Source organism: Gorilla gorilla, chromosome 9 (assembly GCF_029281585.2).
Source record: "Gorilla gorilla gorilla isolate KB3781 chromosome 9, NHGRI_mGorGor1-v2.1_pri, whole genome shotgun sequence".
NCBI lineage: Eukaryota > Metazoa > Chordata > Mammalia > Primates > Hominidae > Gorilla > Gorilla gorilla.
The window spans coordinates 34,681,923-34,701,560 of NC_073233.2; the positions used below are offsets into that span (position 1 = coordinate 34,681,923).

Consider the following 19,638-nt stretch of genomic DNA (forward strand, 5'->3'; position numbering starts at 1 on the left):
ATTTGTTCAAGCAATTTCTAGCTGGAATCAATAGGCTATTAGATTTGAAAAGATGTCCAACCTTACTAATTGCCAAAGAAATGAAAATTAAAACAGCAGTAAGCTAAGATTTACCTACTATCAGACTAGTCAGGGTTAAAGAGTGATATCTTCTAGTACTGGTAAGAATGTGAGGAGATGGACTCTCATATACTATTGATGGAAGTAAGTTGGTATAATCTATTTAGAGAGTATATTTAGAAATATTGATCCAAATTTAAGTGGACATAACTACCCTTTGACCTAACAACTCCAAGAGACATACAAGATTCACATACAGTTGCAAGTATTTTTCCCAGACTGTGACTGTCATTTTACTTTGTAGAGTTTTTCTGCTATGTAGAATTATAAAATGTACAGTTCACATGTTTATTGCATCATTTTATTGTGATGGAAAAAATAAAAACCATCCTAAATGTTCCTGCTGCAGTGACAGTGTGAGCTCCACCAGAGACCACTTCTATCTTATTTACTATTGTGTTTCCAGTTGGCTGGCACTTGACACTACAAACATTTGTTAAATGAACAAACAAAATGAATTATAATGCATTTATACAACTGAAATTAGTTTTTAAAGATAAGTAAACTAAGTTGTAGATTATTTTACAGATGATTCTTTTCTTATAAGTATATGTATATATATGCACATATACACCTATATATATTTTTGTCATACATGTGTATGAAGAAAAAAGGAAGTATACCTCTTGGTTGCCTCTTGAATTTAAAGAATTTAAAGAGTAGTGACATTAACTATTGACTTCATATACAAATGATAATATTTCCTTTGGCTTTTTTTTTTCTTTTTTTTAACAATGACTGTGTTTATAACTTGGAAGTACAAATGTAGTCATTCTTTCAATCCACCAACTGTTCTTGGTGCAAAGGTTTTATAGCAGTGAATACAGTCTCTATTTTACCTGAGTCTGTATTCTAGTGGAGGAAGACAGATGGTAAACAAATAAATGTTTGTTTCTGATAAGGTGTTATGAAGAAAATTAAACCAAGGTAAGGGGACTAGTGACATGGTGCTGTTTTTCATAAGCATAGTTAGAGACTGCCTTTTGTATTATGTGATATTTGAAAAGAGACTTGAATGAAGTAGGGAGTAAGCCACTCAGGGCTATGAAGGTAGATCTTCTAAGTACAGGTCAAAGGACTTAGGCAGGACCATGCCAAGGTTCAGTTAAGAGCAAGGTCAGGGGATGTTGGAGGTGTTTGCGTGATTAATTTTTGTATTTAAAAGGATCAGTCTGGTGGATGTGTGGAAAAGATGATGGCTTGGACAAGAGTCATAGTGGTAGAGCTGGTAAGAAGTGGTGGGGTTCTGGATATATCCCAGATGCAGAGCCATCAGAATTTGCTGATGTGAGACAAAGAAAACAGAAAGGATATAAAACTGTCAAGAGTCTTAAAATACACCACCATCAACAAACCTGATCTGGAATGTGAGAATGGAGTGCCTCTAATAAGGCAGAACTTGTTAACAATTTTCTTTCACAGCTAGGGTCAATCCCTTATGCCATGAATTTTCCCAGCATTACTGTGAGAGAAGTAAGTGCCAAATAATGTCTCAAAATTGTATTGAAATTAGAACTTGTTCCCGTAATGGGTTTAGTGCACGCTTACTTTTAAAAGTTTATTTAACATGAAAACATCTTCCCATTAAATGTACATTAGCCTTTAATTTCCTTTTGTAGTCAGTTTTACTAACAAATTTTTCTATTTTAAAGTATAAGGAGGAAAACAGTTCTGCTATTTTGAAGAATTGAGAAAATTTGTGGTTTAGGATTTTATAGTTGTTAAGTGAAAAAAAGTTTACATAAAATCTTAACAATATTGTGCATTAATCTTTGGGGAAAAACTTGAGCTTAAATCACTGAAGATATTGAGGATTTTTAAAACTTAAATTTCCAAGTTTTACCATTATATTATCATGTCTCATTTTTTTCTGCAAAAGAAATATGCAAAACCGAAGTTCACTTTGCACATTTCCCCTATGTCAGGTAATAAAGGCTTCCAAGCTTGGATTTTCTGAGGTTAAAATTATTTGCAGGTGCTCCATTGCATGTACAAATAATTGATTAATTAAGGATGTTCTCAATCATTATCAGGTATAATTAAGTGCATGCAATCAGTTGTATTGAGACAGGGAAATTGCTGGCAAATTTGAGAGTTCACTTGCTCTAACAAAAATCATACTTTGGTTCCCATGATCACATTTAGCCAAAAAGTAGCATAGAGGACTGGACCCATATCATGACATTTAAAAAGTATTTTCATAATGCTTTTTGTGACTAAAATTGTGATGCTGCTCATTTAGTCACTTATTGATATGACTGAATATTGTGCTCTTTATAGACCCACCCTGTCAGGTTCATGACTGTAACAAATGCCATGCCGAGGTCTGAAGGGAGTGGGTGGATAAGTAGAAAGAACAATCGGGGCCGTAGGCAGGTGAAAGATGATTTTATTTAGCAGCAGCTCTCATCGACAGCTTTCTTATACTAGCTCTCTACACTGTTCGCCTTTATTTCAGCTGTTTGCTCCTGCCCTGTGGCTCCTGCTGCCCCCATGCCTGCAGCTGCATGGCTGACATTCCCTTGGCTTCAGGGTCAGCAGCTTAACTCTTTCTCTGGGCATGAGCAAGCCAAGCTTTGTCCTGGCTCCCCTCTCTCTGTCTGCAAAGATGGACAGCTCTGACTCTCTCTCTCTTTCTCTGGGTGGGTGCACCTGCACAGTGTCAGCAGGGCAATTATACCTTTTACAGACAATATTGGCATAGAACCGAGTGATGGCCTTCCCATGTTACGGCTACATGGCTGTGATAACAAGTGGAGTTATATGCCTTTGCTCTGAACTCACTGAGTCATGCAGGATGTAAACATCCTACCTCGGCCTATCCTTGACCAAAGCACAGCCATGTTCCTTAAACTCCACCCGCTAGGCTGAGCAAGACATAGGTCTTGGATACACAGGTTATACATATAAGCTTTGGGTACATAGGCGCAATAGACACACACAGGCTTTATACATAAGTTTTGGGCACATAGGTTTGATATACAGGCTTGGCACACAGGCCGTACACACCCGATGATGTGAATGAAACTGTACTAATGATCCTGGATTTTTATCCATTCATTCATCCATTTTTTTTCATTTATCTATTCATTATCTTTTCAACAAACATTTATTGAGTGTTTTCTAAAGTAGTTTTTAATCTTGGCTGCATGTCAAAATCCTCTGTGAAGCTTTTCAAAACTAGTGATTCCTGAGTAATAAACCCCTGAAACTAATTCAGTAGATCTGGAGTGGAGCCAGGCATTTTTGTCAAAAGCATCACAGGTGACTGTGATGTACAGTCAGAATTAAGAATCACAAGCTTCTCTGTCAAGTACTAGGGATATAAGAGTGAACGCGAAATAGTTCTTATTCACAAGGAGATCAGAGTCAAATGAGTGAGATAAATAAGTAAACGAGTAATTACAGAAGAGTATAAGTGCTATACTAGGGGTAAGCACATCTCTTCTCATGTATATTGGTACTAGGTTAACAAAGTCCATTGGTGGACTATAACACACAAAAAGGAGATTTTCTCTCATCAAACCTAATGACACAAATTGTGATTTTCCATCTTACCTACTCTATTCCTTAATCAAATGAATTAGCCATATTAGACTCTGTGGTGAAACTCGGAGATGAAAAAGGAGAATAATAAGTTTCTATTTCTGATAACAGTATATGGGAGATGAGAAGGAGGTGAAGAAGAACTGCAAAACAGTGAGCTCCTCAAGGGCAGGGACCATTTTTCTGTCTTATTAATATTTTTCTCCCTGTGGCCTCATTCAGAGTCCAGCATAAGAGTAGGCATTGAATCTGTTAGTTTTTTTTTTTATCTTGTGTTCTTGATTAAATCAGGAGCCAGCTGTTCTTACCTAGTTTGTGCATTCCTAAGATAACTCTGTTCCTTGTTCTCTGATCAGTGACTTTCACGAGAAAACCATTTTTCCATCCTCAGAGGCACAGAACTTTTATTGTCTTTAAGCTTAATAATTCATAGAACCTTGCTAATCCTTTGTGGTTGGATTATTTTTTCTTATCCATGTGTCCCATTGCCAGTTGATGTTTTGTTCTTACTACTTTAATTTCCATTATTGCGTGCCATTTTATTTTAATTTTTATATATTTTGAGACAGAGTCTCACTCTGTCTCCCAGGCTGGAGTGCAGTGGTGCAATCATGGCTCACTGCAGTCTCAACCTCCCCAGACTCAGATGATCCTCCTGCCTCAGCCTCTGGAGTAGCTGGGACTACAGGCATGCACCACCGTGCCTGGCTAAATTGTAGGATTTTTTTGTTTTTGTTTTTGTTTTGTTTTTGTTTTTTGGTTTTTGTTTTTTTGTAGAGACATGGTTTCACCATGTTGCCCAGGTTGGTCTTGAACTCCTGGGCTCAAGCCACTTGCCTGCCTTAGCCTCCCAAAGTGCTCCCAAATCCTTCCCTCCTAAAGGAATTACAAGCATGAGCCATCGTGCCCAGCATCACATGCTATTTTATATTCTTTTGTTTCTTTTTAATTTCATTTTACACGATCTGCTTTGACAGCCTTTCTTCCTAAAAATTACAGACATGAGGTACCAGTATAAAGGAAGGATAGCCCTGGAAGTTTAACCTATCTAAAATAAGGGAAGATATGTGCCTTTGATTCCCCAGAGAAGTACCAAAAAAGCTCCACAAAACACATTGCTCATTGCAGACCTCTTGTCATCTCTTGGTCCCTAAAGATGGGGCTTAGTGAGGTTGACAGGATGACATCTAGAAATGTCTTCCAGGAAATCCATCAGACATAATGCAGGTCAAAATTCCCCAAACAAAAGTAAGAAGGCCCCAGAAGGAAAGCTTCAAGGAAAGATTAAGGTTCCCCTATTATCTTTAAGACCATCTATTCCCAAATATAGCTGAAAGCTCTTATATCCATTCTGCATGACTTTATGACATTGGCAAGGCCAAAGTAGATCTTATAAAGAAAAGCTTGTCTGATTGCAGTGGTTTTAATTTGTCAGCTGCAGATTCATATATACTAGGGGATATACTGAATGTGAACATGACTTATATAAACTTGAAATTCTATAATATAAAATACTAATAAATTATCACTTTGGGTGAATGCTTTGAAAATTGATTTCATCAAATGAAAGGAATTAGGAATCTCATTGTTTGACAGCTAGCTAACTAAATGAATTATAAATTATGTCCATCCTTCTGCCACAGGAAGGTGCTATTTTAGCTAGTAAGCCAAAATGTCTAACAAACTTTAATGTCAAATAAACCAATGCTGTTGTTTATATTAGAACTACATGGTTATTTCAGATACTATTTTGTTATTTTTTTGGTTTTGTTATGAAACATTCCATTTTCATTAATTTTACAAAACATGTTTACTGAAAATAGTATGCAAACATTTATTGAGCTTTCTGCCTTTCTATTTTATGAATTAAGAGATTCTGCATTAAAATGTCAATAAAGTTAAGCATTTATGTTGAACCATCATTTTAATTTCTGCAAAATATTAAAGATAATGCTAAGAAATTTTTTAAAAAATTATAGCAAAAATATCCTACAGTTCTTATTGATTTATGTGCTCCATGAATGTTTACTTCCTATTTTACATGAAAATATATGTACACTAAAATGTATTTTATATTACATTTCTTCTTTGAGAAAATGAGTTTCGAATTATGCAAAATTTGAATCATGCAAGGTCTTCAAGAATGCAACCTTTCTGACACTTCCTCTAAGTCCAGCTTCCAAAATATAAATAGTTGCATGTTTGTTCAGATTCTTAGAATACTCTGAAACACATTTCCCAGTGGCCCAAACTCTTTATTAGGAAAATGGACGAATTGAATAGCAAATGGTAAGAAGCTGGCCTTCCTTTTCAGTTTTGATATGGACATCATGTTCCTGAGAGACCTGGTTGTTGGAAGATAAATCCCCTAGTGTCTAACATTCTCCAGACTTTTGGCAAAGTAATTTTTGTAGAGGAAAGAACCATCACACTGATTTGGTTTACTTTAAACCACCAGGTTCTCAATTCTCTGATACATGTAAGATATTATTTCTCTCCGTCTCTGATCTAGTTTCCAAAGAATATTAATCTGCTATGCCTGATCTTTACTACTAGGTGTTTAGATTACTGAAATGTGAACTAAGGTGCCAGCCTTGTATAATTAACTTTTCTTTAAGAAACATGCTAAGGAGATTAAAATGCCAAGATTGCAGTTATTTTCTGAGATCTTCATTAAGAACAAATCTGTACTAGAAACACTACTTCTCTATAGGATAATACTCTTCAGGAACATGGTACAAAATCAAGGAAAAAATTTTGTATAAATCTATTGAACATTATACATCAATATCTTGTTTGTATGCCAGTGGTTATAAGCTTAAGGAAAATTATATTTATTGGTTTATTTAGAAATTAGTAATTTTTGCCTATCTCAATTATTGAAGTAGATGGGACATACCTGTTTTGATGTGCATGTTTTAAAATATGATATAAATAATATACATGTATTCTGCAGTTTACTTCTTTTTTATATTCTAGATACATGTCCCTTATTAGATGTATGATTTGCAAATTTTTTCCCATTCTCTGACTTGTCTTTCATTTCTTGATGGTGTTGTTTGAATGAGAAAGGTTTTTAATTTTGATGAAGTCCAGTTTATCTAATTTTTTCTTTTGTTGTTCACAATTTTGGTGTCATATCTAAGAATCTTTTGCAACATTCAAAGTCATTAAGATTTAGCCTTATGTTTTATTCTGAGAGTTTTATAGTTTGTACTTTTACAGTTAGGTCTTTGATCCATTTTGAGTTTGTTTTTGTATATGATGTAAGAGTCTAATTACATTCTTTTACATGTGGCTATCCAATTGCCTCCGCATCATTTGTTCAAAAGGCTTTTCCCAATTGAATGGTCTTGGCACTCTTGTCAAAAATTAGTTGACTGTATAGGTATGGGTTTATTTCTTGACTCTCAATTACATTCTGTTTTTCTCTATGTCTGTTGCTATGCCAGTACCACACTGTCTTATCATTGCTTTGTAGTAAGCTTTGAAATTCATAAATGTAAGTCCTGCTACTTTATTCTTTTTTTTCTTTCAAGATTATTTGGGCTGTTCTAGGTGCCTTGCAATTCCATATGAATTTTAAAATCAGCTTGTTAATTTGTACAAAGAAGTCAGCTGGAATTCTGATAGGGATTACACTGAATCTTAGATCAGTTTGGGTAGTAGTCCCATCTTCCAGTCTTTGAACATACAGTAATTAAGTCTTCCAATCTGTGAACATTCAGTAATTTCCCATTTATATAGGTCTTTAATTTATTTCAAAAATGTTTTATAGCTATGGCCTTATCACTTCATTCCTATCTGTATATCCAAATGATTACATGGCCTCATTTTATTTCAGCTAAAAGTATTTCCTTTCAATTTCTTGAATGCAGACCTATTCACAGTGGATTGTCTCACTTTTTATTTATTTTAAAATGTCTTTGAACCTTTATTTTTGAATAAATATCTTAGTAGACTTAGCCTTCTTCGTAAACAGAGTTTTCTTCTCAACACTGTTTATGTTATTCCACTATCTTCTGGCCTCCAGTGTGCTCATTAAAAATTAGTTATTAATAATATTTTTGTTCTTCTTTATGTAATGAATTTTCTTTTCTGTTGGCATTTTTTTTTGTTGTTATCTTTGGCTGTAGTAGTTTTATGATATGCCTATGTGCAGCCATTTTGTTTATTATATTTGTGCTTCATTGAGCATCTTTGAGTTAACGTTTTTCACCAAATTTGAGAAGGATTTTGTTATTATTTCTTTAAATATATGTCCACCATTTCTCTTTCTGTGCTCCTTGTTAAACTCCAATTATCCTTATGAGTTATGAAAGGTTTTTTTGCCACATAGTTTTAAACCTTGGAAGAATGGGAATAAGAGGGGGAAGTATGAATGAAATGCCACCACAATTTTCTAAGAAAACTTAGTTCACTAAATATGCACACAACTACACAATTCATTAGATTTACAGTGAAAAATATTAATGTTACCGGTCTTCTTTTCCTATCTTTACAACATTTGTTTTAGGTGCATTTCCTCCCTCTGCTATTTATACACGGAAAGACTTACTACATCGATCTACCCATATTGCCACCAAGACTTTCCAGGCTCTTCGCATATTTGTGAACAATGAGCTCAATGAACTCTACACGGGACTGAAGACAGCTCAGAAGTTTCTGAGACCTGGTGGTCGTCTTGTTGCCCTCTCCTTCCATTCACTAGAGGATCGCATCGTCAAAAGATTTTTGCTTGGAATAAGCATGACAGAAAGGTTTAACCTAAGTGTTAGACAACAAGTGATGAAAACATCTCAATTGGGTTCAGATCACGAAAATACGGAAGAAGTCTCTATGAGAAGAGCTCCTTTAATGTGGGAATTGATACACAAGAAGGTACTTAGTCCACAAGATCAGGATGTACAAGATAACCCCAGAGGGCGCTCAGCCAAGCTTAGAGCAGCTATCAAATTATAAGTTACCATCATCTTATTCTTCAAATTTTTTCTCCCAATTTCTCTAATCTTTACTCATGTTATGTCCCTGAATGTCTTGGTATAGGTTTAAGTGTGGGACAGTCTGAAAATTGATAGCATTTAGCATTTCTTTTTTCTCAAAAAGAAACTGTAGGAAATACATGACAGAGAAAGTTACACTCAGGGAGCAGCAGCACCTCCAGACTGGAAAAATGTGTTAATCTTTGCATCATATTGGACTCTTGAAGGCAATCCTTCCTCTGGCCAGGAAATTTTTAAAAAAATAATACTGTGTTGTGTTTATCTAAATACGTAAACTCAAGCTACCAAAGAGAAAGATGTTGTAATCATATCTGCATGTCCTAAATTTTGAATTTAGATATTCCAATTTGCATCAGTCTTTCTGTGGCTCAAATAATGATGATTATGGAATGAATTTTAATGTCCCTACTTGTAAATAATTAGCATTCTCAAATGTAGGCTTTTTACAAATTTTAAATTTTAAAATATTAGTTTAAATGTGTGTTATACTGATAAAATTTCATCTTTTGAATTATAGTCTATTGTTTTAAAGGGATTTTTCAGTATGATATGGGCCATTTTGTTCATCTATCGCAAAGTAAAAATGTAAAATCCTTACAGAGAATTGTTTCACAAAACTTATATTTCATGTCAATTGTATTTATTTTAATAATAGCTCACAATGCCTTTAGTAAGTAATAAAGTCTCTTATTAGAATCTTGTATTTTTTAATTGAGCTAATCAAAATAATTCAGCCAAGTCTATTTGAAATAGAAAACTGTCTATTTAATATAGTAAAATCAATGCTCCCTTAATGTTGTTACAAAGATATGGTAACTGTAATATGGGTAAAAGTTTATTCAAGAAAAGAGTACTTGGTAGAAGATTCTTTAACAAATTGAGGAGATTGATTCATAATTCACATGTCAATTTTTTATAGTAATATGTACTTCTAATTTATTATTTATACTTGAATTGTGACCTGAAAGATGAGTTGGAGATAATTAGTCAAAGGGCACATGGAGTATGGAAGGGGGCATGTTGATTAACCATACATAGAAATAAATATTCTCTTAGTTATCCTTGAAATCATATTTATACTATTAATTTGCTCAGTGCACTTTTTTCAAATACAGAAAAAAGATTCTCCATTATAGTTACAAATTTTAAGTTGGTGAATCCAAGTGAATGAAATATCAGCATAACTATGTGGGCAAAATAGATAGAATTAAATGCGTGAATTTTCCTCAGACTTATTTTATCTGCCTCTGTAATATTTAACTTTAGTACCCAGGCTTGTTCACTACTTCTGCTTTACAGGCTTTATTTAAATCTGAACAATCCTACAGGGAAATCAGAATTAGGAAAAAAATCTGGAGAACAATATGGTTGAAATAGAAACAAGAGAATGCACCTAGGTTAATTAACTGAATCCTACTTGAACAATGTATAAATTTCTCTTTGCATATAATACATGTTTGTGAATGAGACATATTCCCAAAAAATTCTTATCTCTGTATGTGATTGGAAAAGAAAAGATCACATTTGTATATTCAACAATCTTTCACCTATTTCATAAGTCATTTTTTCATCCTGTATAGTATGGGAATTATTTTTTATGTTAAATAGAAACTGAATGTACTGGGTTGAACGGTGTCCTCTCCAAAATTCATGTACTTCCTGGAGCCTCAGAATGTGACCTTATTTGGAAATACTGTGGTTGTGGTTGTAAGTAGCTAAGACGAGGTCATACTGGAGCAGGGCAGGCCCTTAATCCAATATGGCTGGTGTTCCTTATAAGAGAAGATAGGGCGGGCATGGTGGCTCACACCTGTAATCCCAGCACTGTGGGAGGCCAAGCCAGGCAAATCGCTTGAGGCTCAGGAGTTCAAGACCAGCCTGGTCAACATGGTGAAAACCCATCTCTACTAAAAATAAAATTATCCAGGCGTGGTGCTTGTAATGTCAGCTACCCAGGAGTCTGAGGCACAAGAATCACTCGAACCCGGGAGGTGGAGGTTGCAAGATCATACCACTGCACTCCAGTGTGAGCAACAGAACGAGACTCTGTCAAAAAAAAAAAAAAAAAAAAAAAAAAAAAAAAAAAAGGAAGAAAGAGAAGATAGAGACACAGGGGAGAATGCCACATGAAGCTGGAGGCAGAGATTGGAGTGATACGTTGTGGGAACCCTCAGAAGATAGGAAAAAAGCATGGAATAGATTCTCCCTCAGAGTTCCAGTAGTTGCCAACCCTGCTAACATGGTTTTGCACATCTAGCATCCAGAACAGTGAGAACGTATTTCTACTGTTTTAAGGTACCCAGTTCATGGTAATTTGTTACAGCAATCCTAGGAAGCTAATACTCTGACAGAAAAAAATCTTGGATAATATGCATGAGAAAAATCCTTCAATAAACACAAAATTGGTTTCAAAATGTTTTCATGTAAAAATAAATTAACTTTTCTGTAATTAGACCGTTTTATAGTAATTCTTGCCTGCTTCTTAGTCTTTGTTGTAGGATGCATAATAAAATACATGAATGAGTTTTAAATGGTTAGCTTTGGAGAATGGTTTTGAGAAGTTCCTACAGTACACAGAAATAAAAGCTAATGTTACTATGAATGCACATTACTTTTCTAATAAAATGTTTCTGAATCTCTGTCTTGACTGCCTTCTATGAATCATTTTAACATAGTATCAATGTCATTGTGTAGTACATCAGTTCTTAACAGTTTTTAGTTCATTACTTAAACAAAATTTAATAACTACAATTTTTAGATAATATCCCTATTTTTATTTTATTTTTAAAATTGTATATTAATTACTATGTTCTTTGAAGTTTCTAGGGGTGTTCTTGAAAGACATTATATCTATATGTCTTTTCTATTTCATGTAGTATATGATATATTATTTGTGCTTAAATTCATTGTAGTAAACTTTGTTGTGCTACAAGCAGTAGTTTATAAGAGAATACAGTATGCCTAATTAGATTTTTTAAATGAACTAATATTTCTTAAAATTCACTTGCAAATATTTGAAAATCATATTTTCTTAAGTCTTTGCAGAGTATTACATACCAAAGGTTTTTAAAATTTTTGTTTCTAATTTTTGTTTTTAAGAAGTAGAGATAATGAATCTGTACTGCAGACTTTTAAAAAATAATTTTACTTTCATTTGAAATCTGTCATTCAAAAAGTATGAGACAGTTCTTAATGGGACTTAATGGCTAAAAAAAGAGAGAAATATATGTACATATTTACTCAAGCGTGTATTAGAAGCTAACTATTTAGGAAGAAATAAAAAAATACCTTTTTCACCACTCTCCCTCTTTTTATATACCATCCCTTCTTCTCTGTTCACATTGGTATGTAAATTTGAGGTGACATTAATTATGTTTCAATTTATCTCTGGAAAAAGAAATACTAGGTAATTTTGGCACATACTGTGACAAACTAAGCCTTACATGTTAGAATCTTTTTAATAGATTAAAAACTAAATTAAAAATTGCTTCTGGTTAAAATTTTGTAAAATTTATTTTACTGCAATTATTTTTCTATTTAGTTTTCATAATTGCTTCAGTATTCTAATTGATATTTTTGTGTAGCAGCATTCTATAATAGACAGGGATAAGCATTTAAACATAAAGAGAATTTTGTGAGGTGCTTGATAAATATAAATTTGAAACTCTGATCAAAGATATATTTTTCTCATAACCACAATGCCATATGTTTGATGTTGATTGAAGTATGGTTTGTAAAAATCAACCCTATATTCTAAAGAGGCTGGGTTGTATAACAAACACAGCTATTTTTATATTATTTTCTCAAATCTTATCTGTTTATAACTACTATTTCCAACTAATGTTTGGTAACACAGGATGATCTGCAGGAATGCTAAGAAAGTTTACATATAAATTATTTTTTTAAAGTCTAGTTGCAGCATAAAATTTTAAAAACATTTAAAATGAAGAATTGTACAACATACAATGGTCATAATATATAATGCTTTTCACTGACTTTTTGACCACCTCACTTCCTTCTCATAATCTGCCCAAATTCTTAGGCAAGAAAGAAAATTTAATATTTCAATATGCACAGCAGGAGATTGTGTCTTTGGTAATGTTACTTTAAATACTGAACAAGTTTTCTACCATTAGCTGTTGTCCTATTAAATATATCATTGCTCAAATGTTAGAATACAAAGCTGAAATCAAACAAGAGGACATGCTCCACTTGATTCTTGAATAATTGTTTCTGTTCGTTAAACCCCATCTTTATGCTTTGACCAATAATACTTGTCTGCCTTGCACAGGTGAAGATTTGTATTAAGCCATCAAATGATAGGATTCCTCATAATTTCACAAGGAAAAGTCTTATTATTCAAGTCTTATAGGTGCTAAGTTGAGGAGAAGACCGTATAGTATTGTGAATAACGCTATTGGCTGGGGACTCAGAAAACTGAGGGTTTGAATTCCGGGTCTGCATATAATAACTGAATGTATGAACTTGGACATCCTATTTAATCTCTTGAATTCTCATTTGTTTCATTTTAAGATGTGGATATTATTGGTACTTTCTCATGTTGCTGTGAATCAAATAGAAGATAAATGTTTATGAACTGAAAGTTATAAGAATGAAATGAGATAATGCACTGCTGTATTTTGGAGATGCTTTATTTGACCCCTCCAAATCTCATGTTGAAATTTAACCTCCAATGTTAGAGGTGATACCTAATAAATGATGTCCGGGTCATGGGAGAGAGTCCCTCATGAATGGCTTAGTGCTGTCCTCATAGTAACAATTGTTTTTGCTGTATCAATTCCCAGAGAGCTGGTTGTTAAAAAGAGCCTGGTTCCTCCCTCTTCTCTCTCGCTCCCTCTCTTGCCTTGTGATTACACACCAGCTCCCCTTTGCCTTCGACCATAACAGGATCCGCCCTGAAGCCCTCACCAGCAGCTGATGGTGCCCTGCTTCTTGTATGGCCTAGAAAACCATAAGCGAAATAAATTTCTTTATAAATTACCCAGCCTTGGGTGTTCTTTATAGAATTAAAAATGGACTGAGACATGCATGTAAAGCAGTTAGCACAGTTCTGGACGTATAGTAAACACTCAGTGAGTACATAGTGCTATTATTTTGCTGGAAAAGATTTACCAAAATCTAACTTACGTTTCTGGATGTTATGGTTAAAGATGTCTTTTTCTCCCCCCTTAGTAGTTTTAAGTGCAGCGTCTGCATCACTAGCAGCAATTGATAGGGTTATAGTCTGTTTTATTATTTGGGAACTTCACTCCCATTTATTATTTATTAAACACTCCAAGTATTTGCTACACCTTGACAGGGTATATAAAATACAGTCATTGCTCTTGTGGAGTTTCCATTTATAAGAAAAGATGGGATAAGAGGAGCCAGCTGCTGAAGTTATTTGGCATTCATTTAGGTAAGGGAAAGTATTTGTCCTCCTACACCTTCATATCAGTAAGTGGCCAACCTACAGAGTCTTTATAGTCAGATTCTCCAAAATACATATTGAGGGGGAAAAGGAAATGAGTAATTTGTGAGATATTAGATGGAAGATTGTTGCAGGACTATGAAAGAGTTTTCTAATTCTGCACTCTAAAGCCAGTGAGAAGAGGCCAATAAAAAGGACCAATAAAAGTGTGTGTTGCAGGTCTTAAAGGGAAAATAACTGGTGGAAGATAGGTGGACTACACTCATGCACCACTTAACATTTTAGTCAACAATGGACTACATATACAATGGTGGCCCCATGAAATTATAATGGAGCTAAAAAATTCCTATCACCTTGTGACATCTTAACCATTGTAACATCACAGGGCAACGTAATAGTCACATGTTTGTGATGCTGCTGCTGTTAACCTGCACTGCCAGTCAGTACAATATATAATACTTGGTGATAAATGGCTATGTTTCTTTTTTATGTATTTACTATATTTTATCATTATTTTAGAGTGTACTCCTTGTACTTATTTTTTTAAAAACATTACTGTTAACCTCAGGCAGGTCCTTCAGGAGGTTATTCCAGAAGAAGGCATTGTTACCATAGGAGATGACAGTTCTATGTACATTACTACCCCTGAACACATTCCAGTGGGACAACATGCAGAGGTAGAAGATAGTAATATTGATCATCCTGACCCTATGTACGTCTAGGCTAATGAGTGCATTTGTGGCTTAGTTTTTAACTAAAAAGTTTTAAAGGTAAATTTAAAAATTAATACAAAAAATATAGAAAAAGGATATAAAGAAAATGTTTTTGTACAGCATGTTTGTGTTTTAAGCTCTGTTATTACGAAAGAGTAAGAAAGTCAACAAGTTTATAAGGTAAAAAACTTACTTTAAGCTAAAGTAGTTTATTATTGAAGAAATAAAATTTTTTATGTTTTAATTTTAATTTTTTCTAAGAGACAGAGTCTCGCTGTGATGCCCAGGCTGGAGTGCAGTGGTGGGATCACAGCTTGTTGCAGTCTTGAACTCCTGAGTTTTATAGAAATAAAATTTTTGTAGAAATAAAAATGGACTGAGACATGCATGTAAAGCAGTTACCAGGCCCAATACCCTAATCAACAATCAAGCAATCCTCCCACCTCAGCCTCCCAAAGTTCTAGGACTATAGGTGCAAGTCACCACACCCAGCCAGAAAAATATTTTTTATATATTTAGTGCAACCTAAGTATACAGTGTTTATAAAGTCTACAGTAGTGTGTAGTAATGTCCTAGGCCTTAACATTCACAACTCACTGACTCAAAGCAACTTCCAGTCATACAAGCACTATTCATAGTAAGTGCACCTTTTTTTATCGTTTATGCAGTATTTTTAGTATTTTTACTGTATCTTTAATATGTTTAGATACACAAATACCATTGTATTACAATTGCCTACATTATCAATACAGTAACATGCCATACAGGTTTGTGTAGGCTATATACCATTTAGCCTAGGTGTGTAGAAGACTATACTATCTAGGTTTATGTAAGTACACTGCTGACACAAGGATATCGCCTAATGACCCATGTCTCAATGCCTGTACTTACAATTAGAGCTGATCTTTCCTTTTACAGACCCAGAAATAGATGTTAATCAGAACTGGTTTCCTCTAATTCCCACCCCCTTAACTTTCATCTGGGCATTTATAAATCTCTTCCTTTATCCCTACTTTGTACACCTGTGTTTCAGCAGAAAGCTTATCTTTGTTTCTTTTTTTTTTTTTCCTGTCTTCACCAAGACTTGGTTCAGTCAATTTTACTTGCAACTGCAGTCTTTAAGCCTTTCTTTGCTAGTGTCTTTCCCTCAGTCTGCAAACATTTTCAAAAGGGCCCCATGCTAAAAGCAAACCCTTGACTGTTTTTCTTACCAAAATACCACCTATTTTCTTTTCTTTCATAATTTGATTTCTTAAAGAATCTACACTGCCTCCAACTCCTCATCAATTTTTAAATTTATTCTAGGGTATTCTTTATAGAAATGTTCTCTTAATAGTTAATGTTGGCTTTGTTACCAGGCCCAACACCCTAATCACCATCTTTAGCTACCTGATCTCTACAAGATTTGATCATGTTTATCCTTCCATAAAAATATTTTTTTCCATTGCGTCCTCCAAAATCAGTTTGTCTCTCTAACACTGATTCTTTCACGGAATCATCTTCTCTCTATTCTGTAGCCATACTGTGACTCATGTGAATTGTTTACAAGGTAGTTAGTCCTAGGAGTGTGCATGTAGTGAGGGTAATACTGTGAAATCCCTCCATGATCATCCACAGAGTGGATGAGAGATATCAAAACAATAATGAAAGAAACAGAGTTTGGAGTCTTCCTAGATTTAAATAAAAGAAACTTTTTATTATAGTGTAGGTATTAAACCAGCAAGAATCAAGGTGTTAAAATTGACTTTAAATTACAAACCAGGACTTCAGCTTTAGTAATGACAAGATAATTCGGGTTAACCATCCCACTTACAACAACTAGAAACCCTGGACAAAATATTTTTTGTAAGAAATCTAGGTGAAAGCATCAGAGAGCTAATAAGGAATGAAAAAGATCTTGGAGCAGGAAAAAACTTAGAGGTTAGATCAGCATTTGTAGCTGCCAATTGTGAGTTTCAGAAAAGGCAGCTGAGAAACTAAGAGGAACTTTTGATAGTCTTTTGGGAAGTACATGTAAATTTGAAACCAAACTGGACCTTGAAGGAATTGGAGCTCAGTTTTAAATCATCTTAGCCCTTGAAGTTGGATTAAATTGATCCTAGACACTAGAGTCCCTAAGTGCCTTTCAAAAGCTATTTAAAATCTTCTTTTGGGGAAAAAGTTCTAGTTCTAAAATAATTTCTGTAATTGTTCATATTTATTGTCTATCACTAAATCAAAAAGTGACCAGTCATGAAGAAATGCGATGTGATTTTTAAAAGATGAAGAATACATATAATAAAAAAGATACCCATGAGGGATTCACACACAATGTGGTACATATGTTCAGGGAAATTAAAAAGCTGAAAACTATAAAAAATAAAAATTCTAGAACTGAGAAGTATAGTACTCAACTTTAAGAACTCCATGGATTGGTTTAAGAGCAGATTAGACACAACTAAAAATCATCAACTAAAAGATATTTCAGAAGGAAATATCTAGAGTAAAGCATAATGAGACATAAAGAGAATGCAAAAAAAAAAAACTGTACAAAAGACATAAAAGTTACAATGAGAAGTCTAACTCAGGTGTAATTGGCCTCCCAAAAAGAGAGATGACCAAAATCAACAGCAACAATGTAGCAGAAGCCATATTTGGAGAGAAAGTGACAGAATTTCCTAAAACTGATGAAAGACATCAAACCACAGATCCAAGAGGCTCCCAAACTTTCTAGGAACAGCATAGTAAAACCTGCTGCAAATCAAAGTTGAAGAAAAAAAGTCCTGTGAGTTGAAAGGAAAGAGGCATTCTCAAGGAATATAAGTCACATGAGCCATGAGGAGGAGAAAGTAGGGGGGAAAGGGGAACTATTTGATGATAAAATCCAGCAAATCAAGATGTGAAAAACAAAAAATCAGTAAGGGAGAAGTTGTCTGGTAAAAAGAACTGTGATAAGCTCGGAATCCATGTAAATACAGAACTAAGAGTAAACAATCATGAGAATTACGGTTACAAAGCAAAATACACAAGGCTTGAAAATATAAAACTAGCAACTCAATGAAATTATGAAGCTGAAGGGTCAGGAGATAGAGAAGTATACGTACACTAATTTGTTTTTAAGAAGCAAGGATTCAATTCTGTCAAAATGTTGGAATCATTTTTAAATCATTTTAAAAAGATTCCAACATTTTTGTACATTTTATAATTTTGGTGACAAAGCATTTTTGACTAAAAACCTAGATTGAGCAATCCATTACTCTCTAATTTCAGTTAAATTCAAATTAAATGATATGCTTGTATTAAAAAATAAGCTACATAGTCCGATGTGCCCTCTCTATAAAAATTTTTGCTGTTCTAAAGGAAACTATCATCAGAGTGAACAGGCAACCTACAGAATGGGAGAAAAGTTTTGCAATCTATCCATTTGGCAAAGGGCTAATATCCAGAATCTGCAAGGAACTTAAACAAATTTACAAGAAAGAAACAACCCCATCAAAAAGTGGGCAAAGAATATGAACAGACACTTCTCAAAAGAAGACGTTTATGTGGCCAAAAAACATACGAAAAAAACCTCATCATCCCTGGTCATTAGAGTGATGCAAATCAAGACCACAATGAGATACCATCTCACGCCAGCTAGAATGGTGATCATTAAAAAGTCAGGAAACAAGAGATCTGGAGAGGATGTGGAGAAATAGGAACACTTTTACAGCATTGGTGGGAGTGTAAATTAGTTCAACTATTGTGGAAGACAGTGTTGCGATTCCCCAAGGATCTAGAACCAGAAATACCATTTGACCCAGCAATCCCGTCACTAGGTATATACCCAAAGGATTATAAATCATTCTACTATAAAGGCACGTGCACACATATGTTTATTGCAGCACTATTCACAATAGCAAAGACTTAGAACCAACCCAAATGCCCATCAATAATAGACTGGATAAAGAAAATGTGGCACATATACACCATGGAATACTATGCAGTCATAAAAAGGATGAGTTCATGTCCTTTGCAGGAACATGGATGAAGCTAGAAACCATCATTCTCAGCAAACTAACACAGGAACAGAAAACCAAACACCACATGTTCTCACTCATAAGTGGGAGTTGAACAGTGAGAATACATGGACACAGGGAGGGGAACATCACACATCAGGGCCTGTCAGAGGTTGGGGGGCTAGGGGAGGGATAGCATTAGGAGAAATACCTATTGTAGATGACTGGTTGATGGATGCAACAAACCACCATGGCACATGTATACCTATGTGACCTGCACGTTCTGCGCATGTATCTCAAAACTTAAAGTATAATTTAAAAAAATTTGCTATTCTATTTACTATTCTGTCCTTAGTGATACATGAAAGATATTCTTTATTAATGATGTTTAATTCTAGGTGGAGGGATTTAGTATGTTTAATCATTCTTTGAAAATTTTTTCTGTTTTAAAATGTTTGTAATGAATGTATATCCATTTTACAAAAGCAGTCTAGTTTCAGTATTATTTTGAAAGAGCACAGATTTTGGAATCATCTTGCATATAAATTTATCTCTAAACCTCATTTTGCTCTTCTGAAAAATGAGGATGTTAACACCTATTTTATAAGGTGGGTGTATTAAACATGAATATTTATATATACAAGAGTTAAGTAGGGTATGCACAAAGTAGTATCTTTTTTGTTTTTGTTTTAGTTACAGTTGTACTAGTTTGTCAAATAGGCTAAAATAACACATCTCTACTTACTTATCTGTAAAATGATGGAGTTTGTATTGGACATGTCAGTGTACTCTCCACTTCTGGAGTGGACTCTTCTCTGTGTGGCCATTTTGCAATCTTCCATGTCATT

The 19,638-nt window shown here is 34.2% G+C and overlaps 1 protein-coding gene across 2 annotated transcripts in view; it reads left to right on the forward strand.

The window, feature by feature from the left end:
- The window catches only part of METTL15 (methyltransferase 15, mitochondrial 12S rRNA N4-cytidine), a 225,727-nt gene extending 214,417 nt beyond the window's left edge, over positions 1 to 11,310 (forward strand). For both annotated transcript variants that reach the window (XM_031016303.3, XM_055356573.2), the window contains exon 7: positions 8,183 to 11,310. In XM_031016303.3, the coding sequence (XP_030872163.1) occupies positions 8,183 to 8,628 (446 nt within the window). In that variant the 3' untranslated portion in view covers positions 8,629 to 11,310. The remainder of the gene's footprint in view (positions 1 to 8,182) is intronic.
- The last annotated feature ends 8,328 nt before the right edge of the window (positions 11,311 to 19,638 follow it).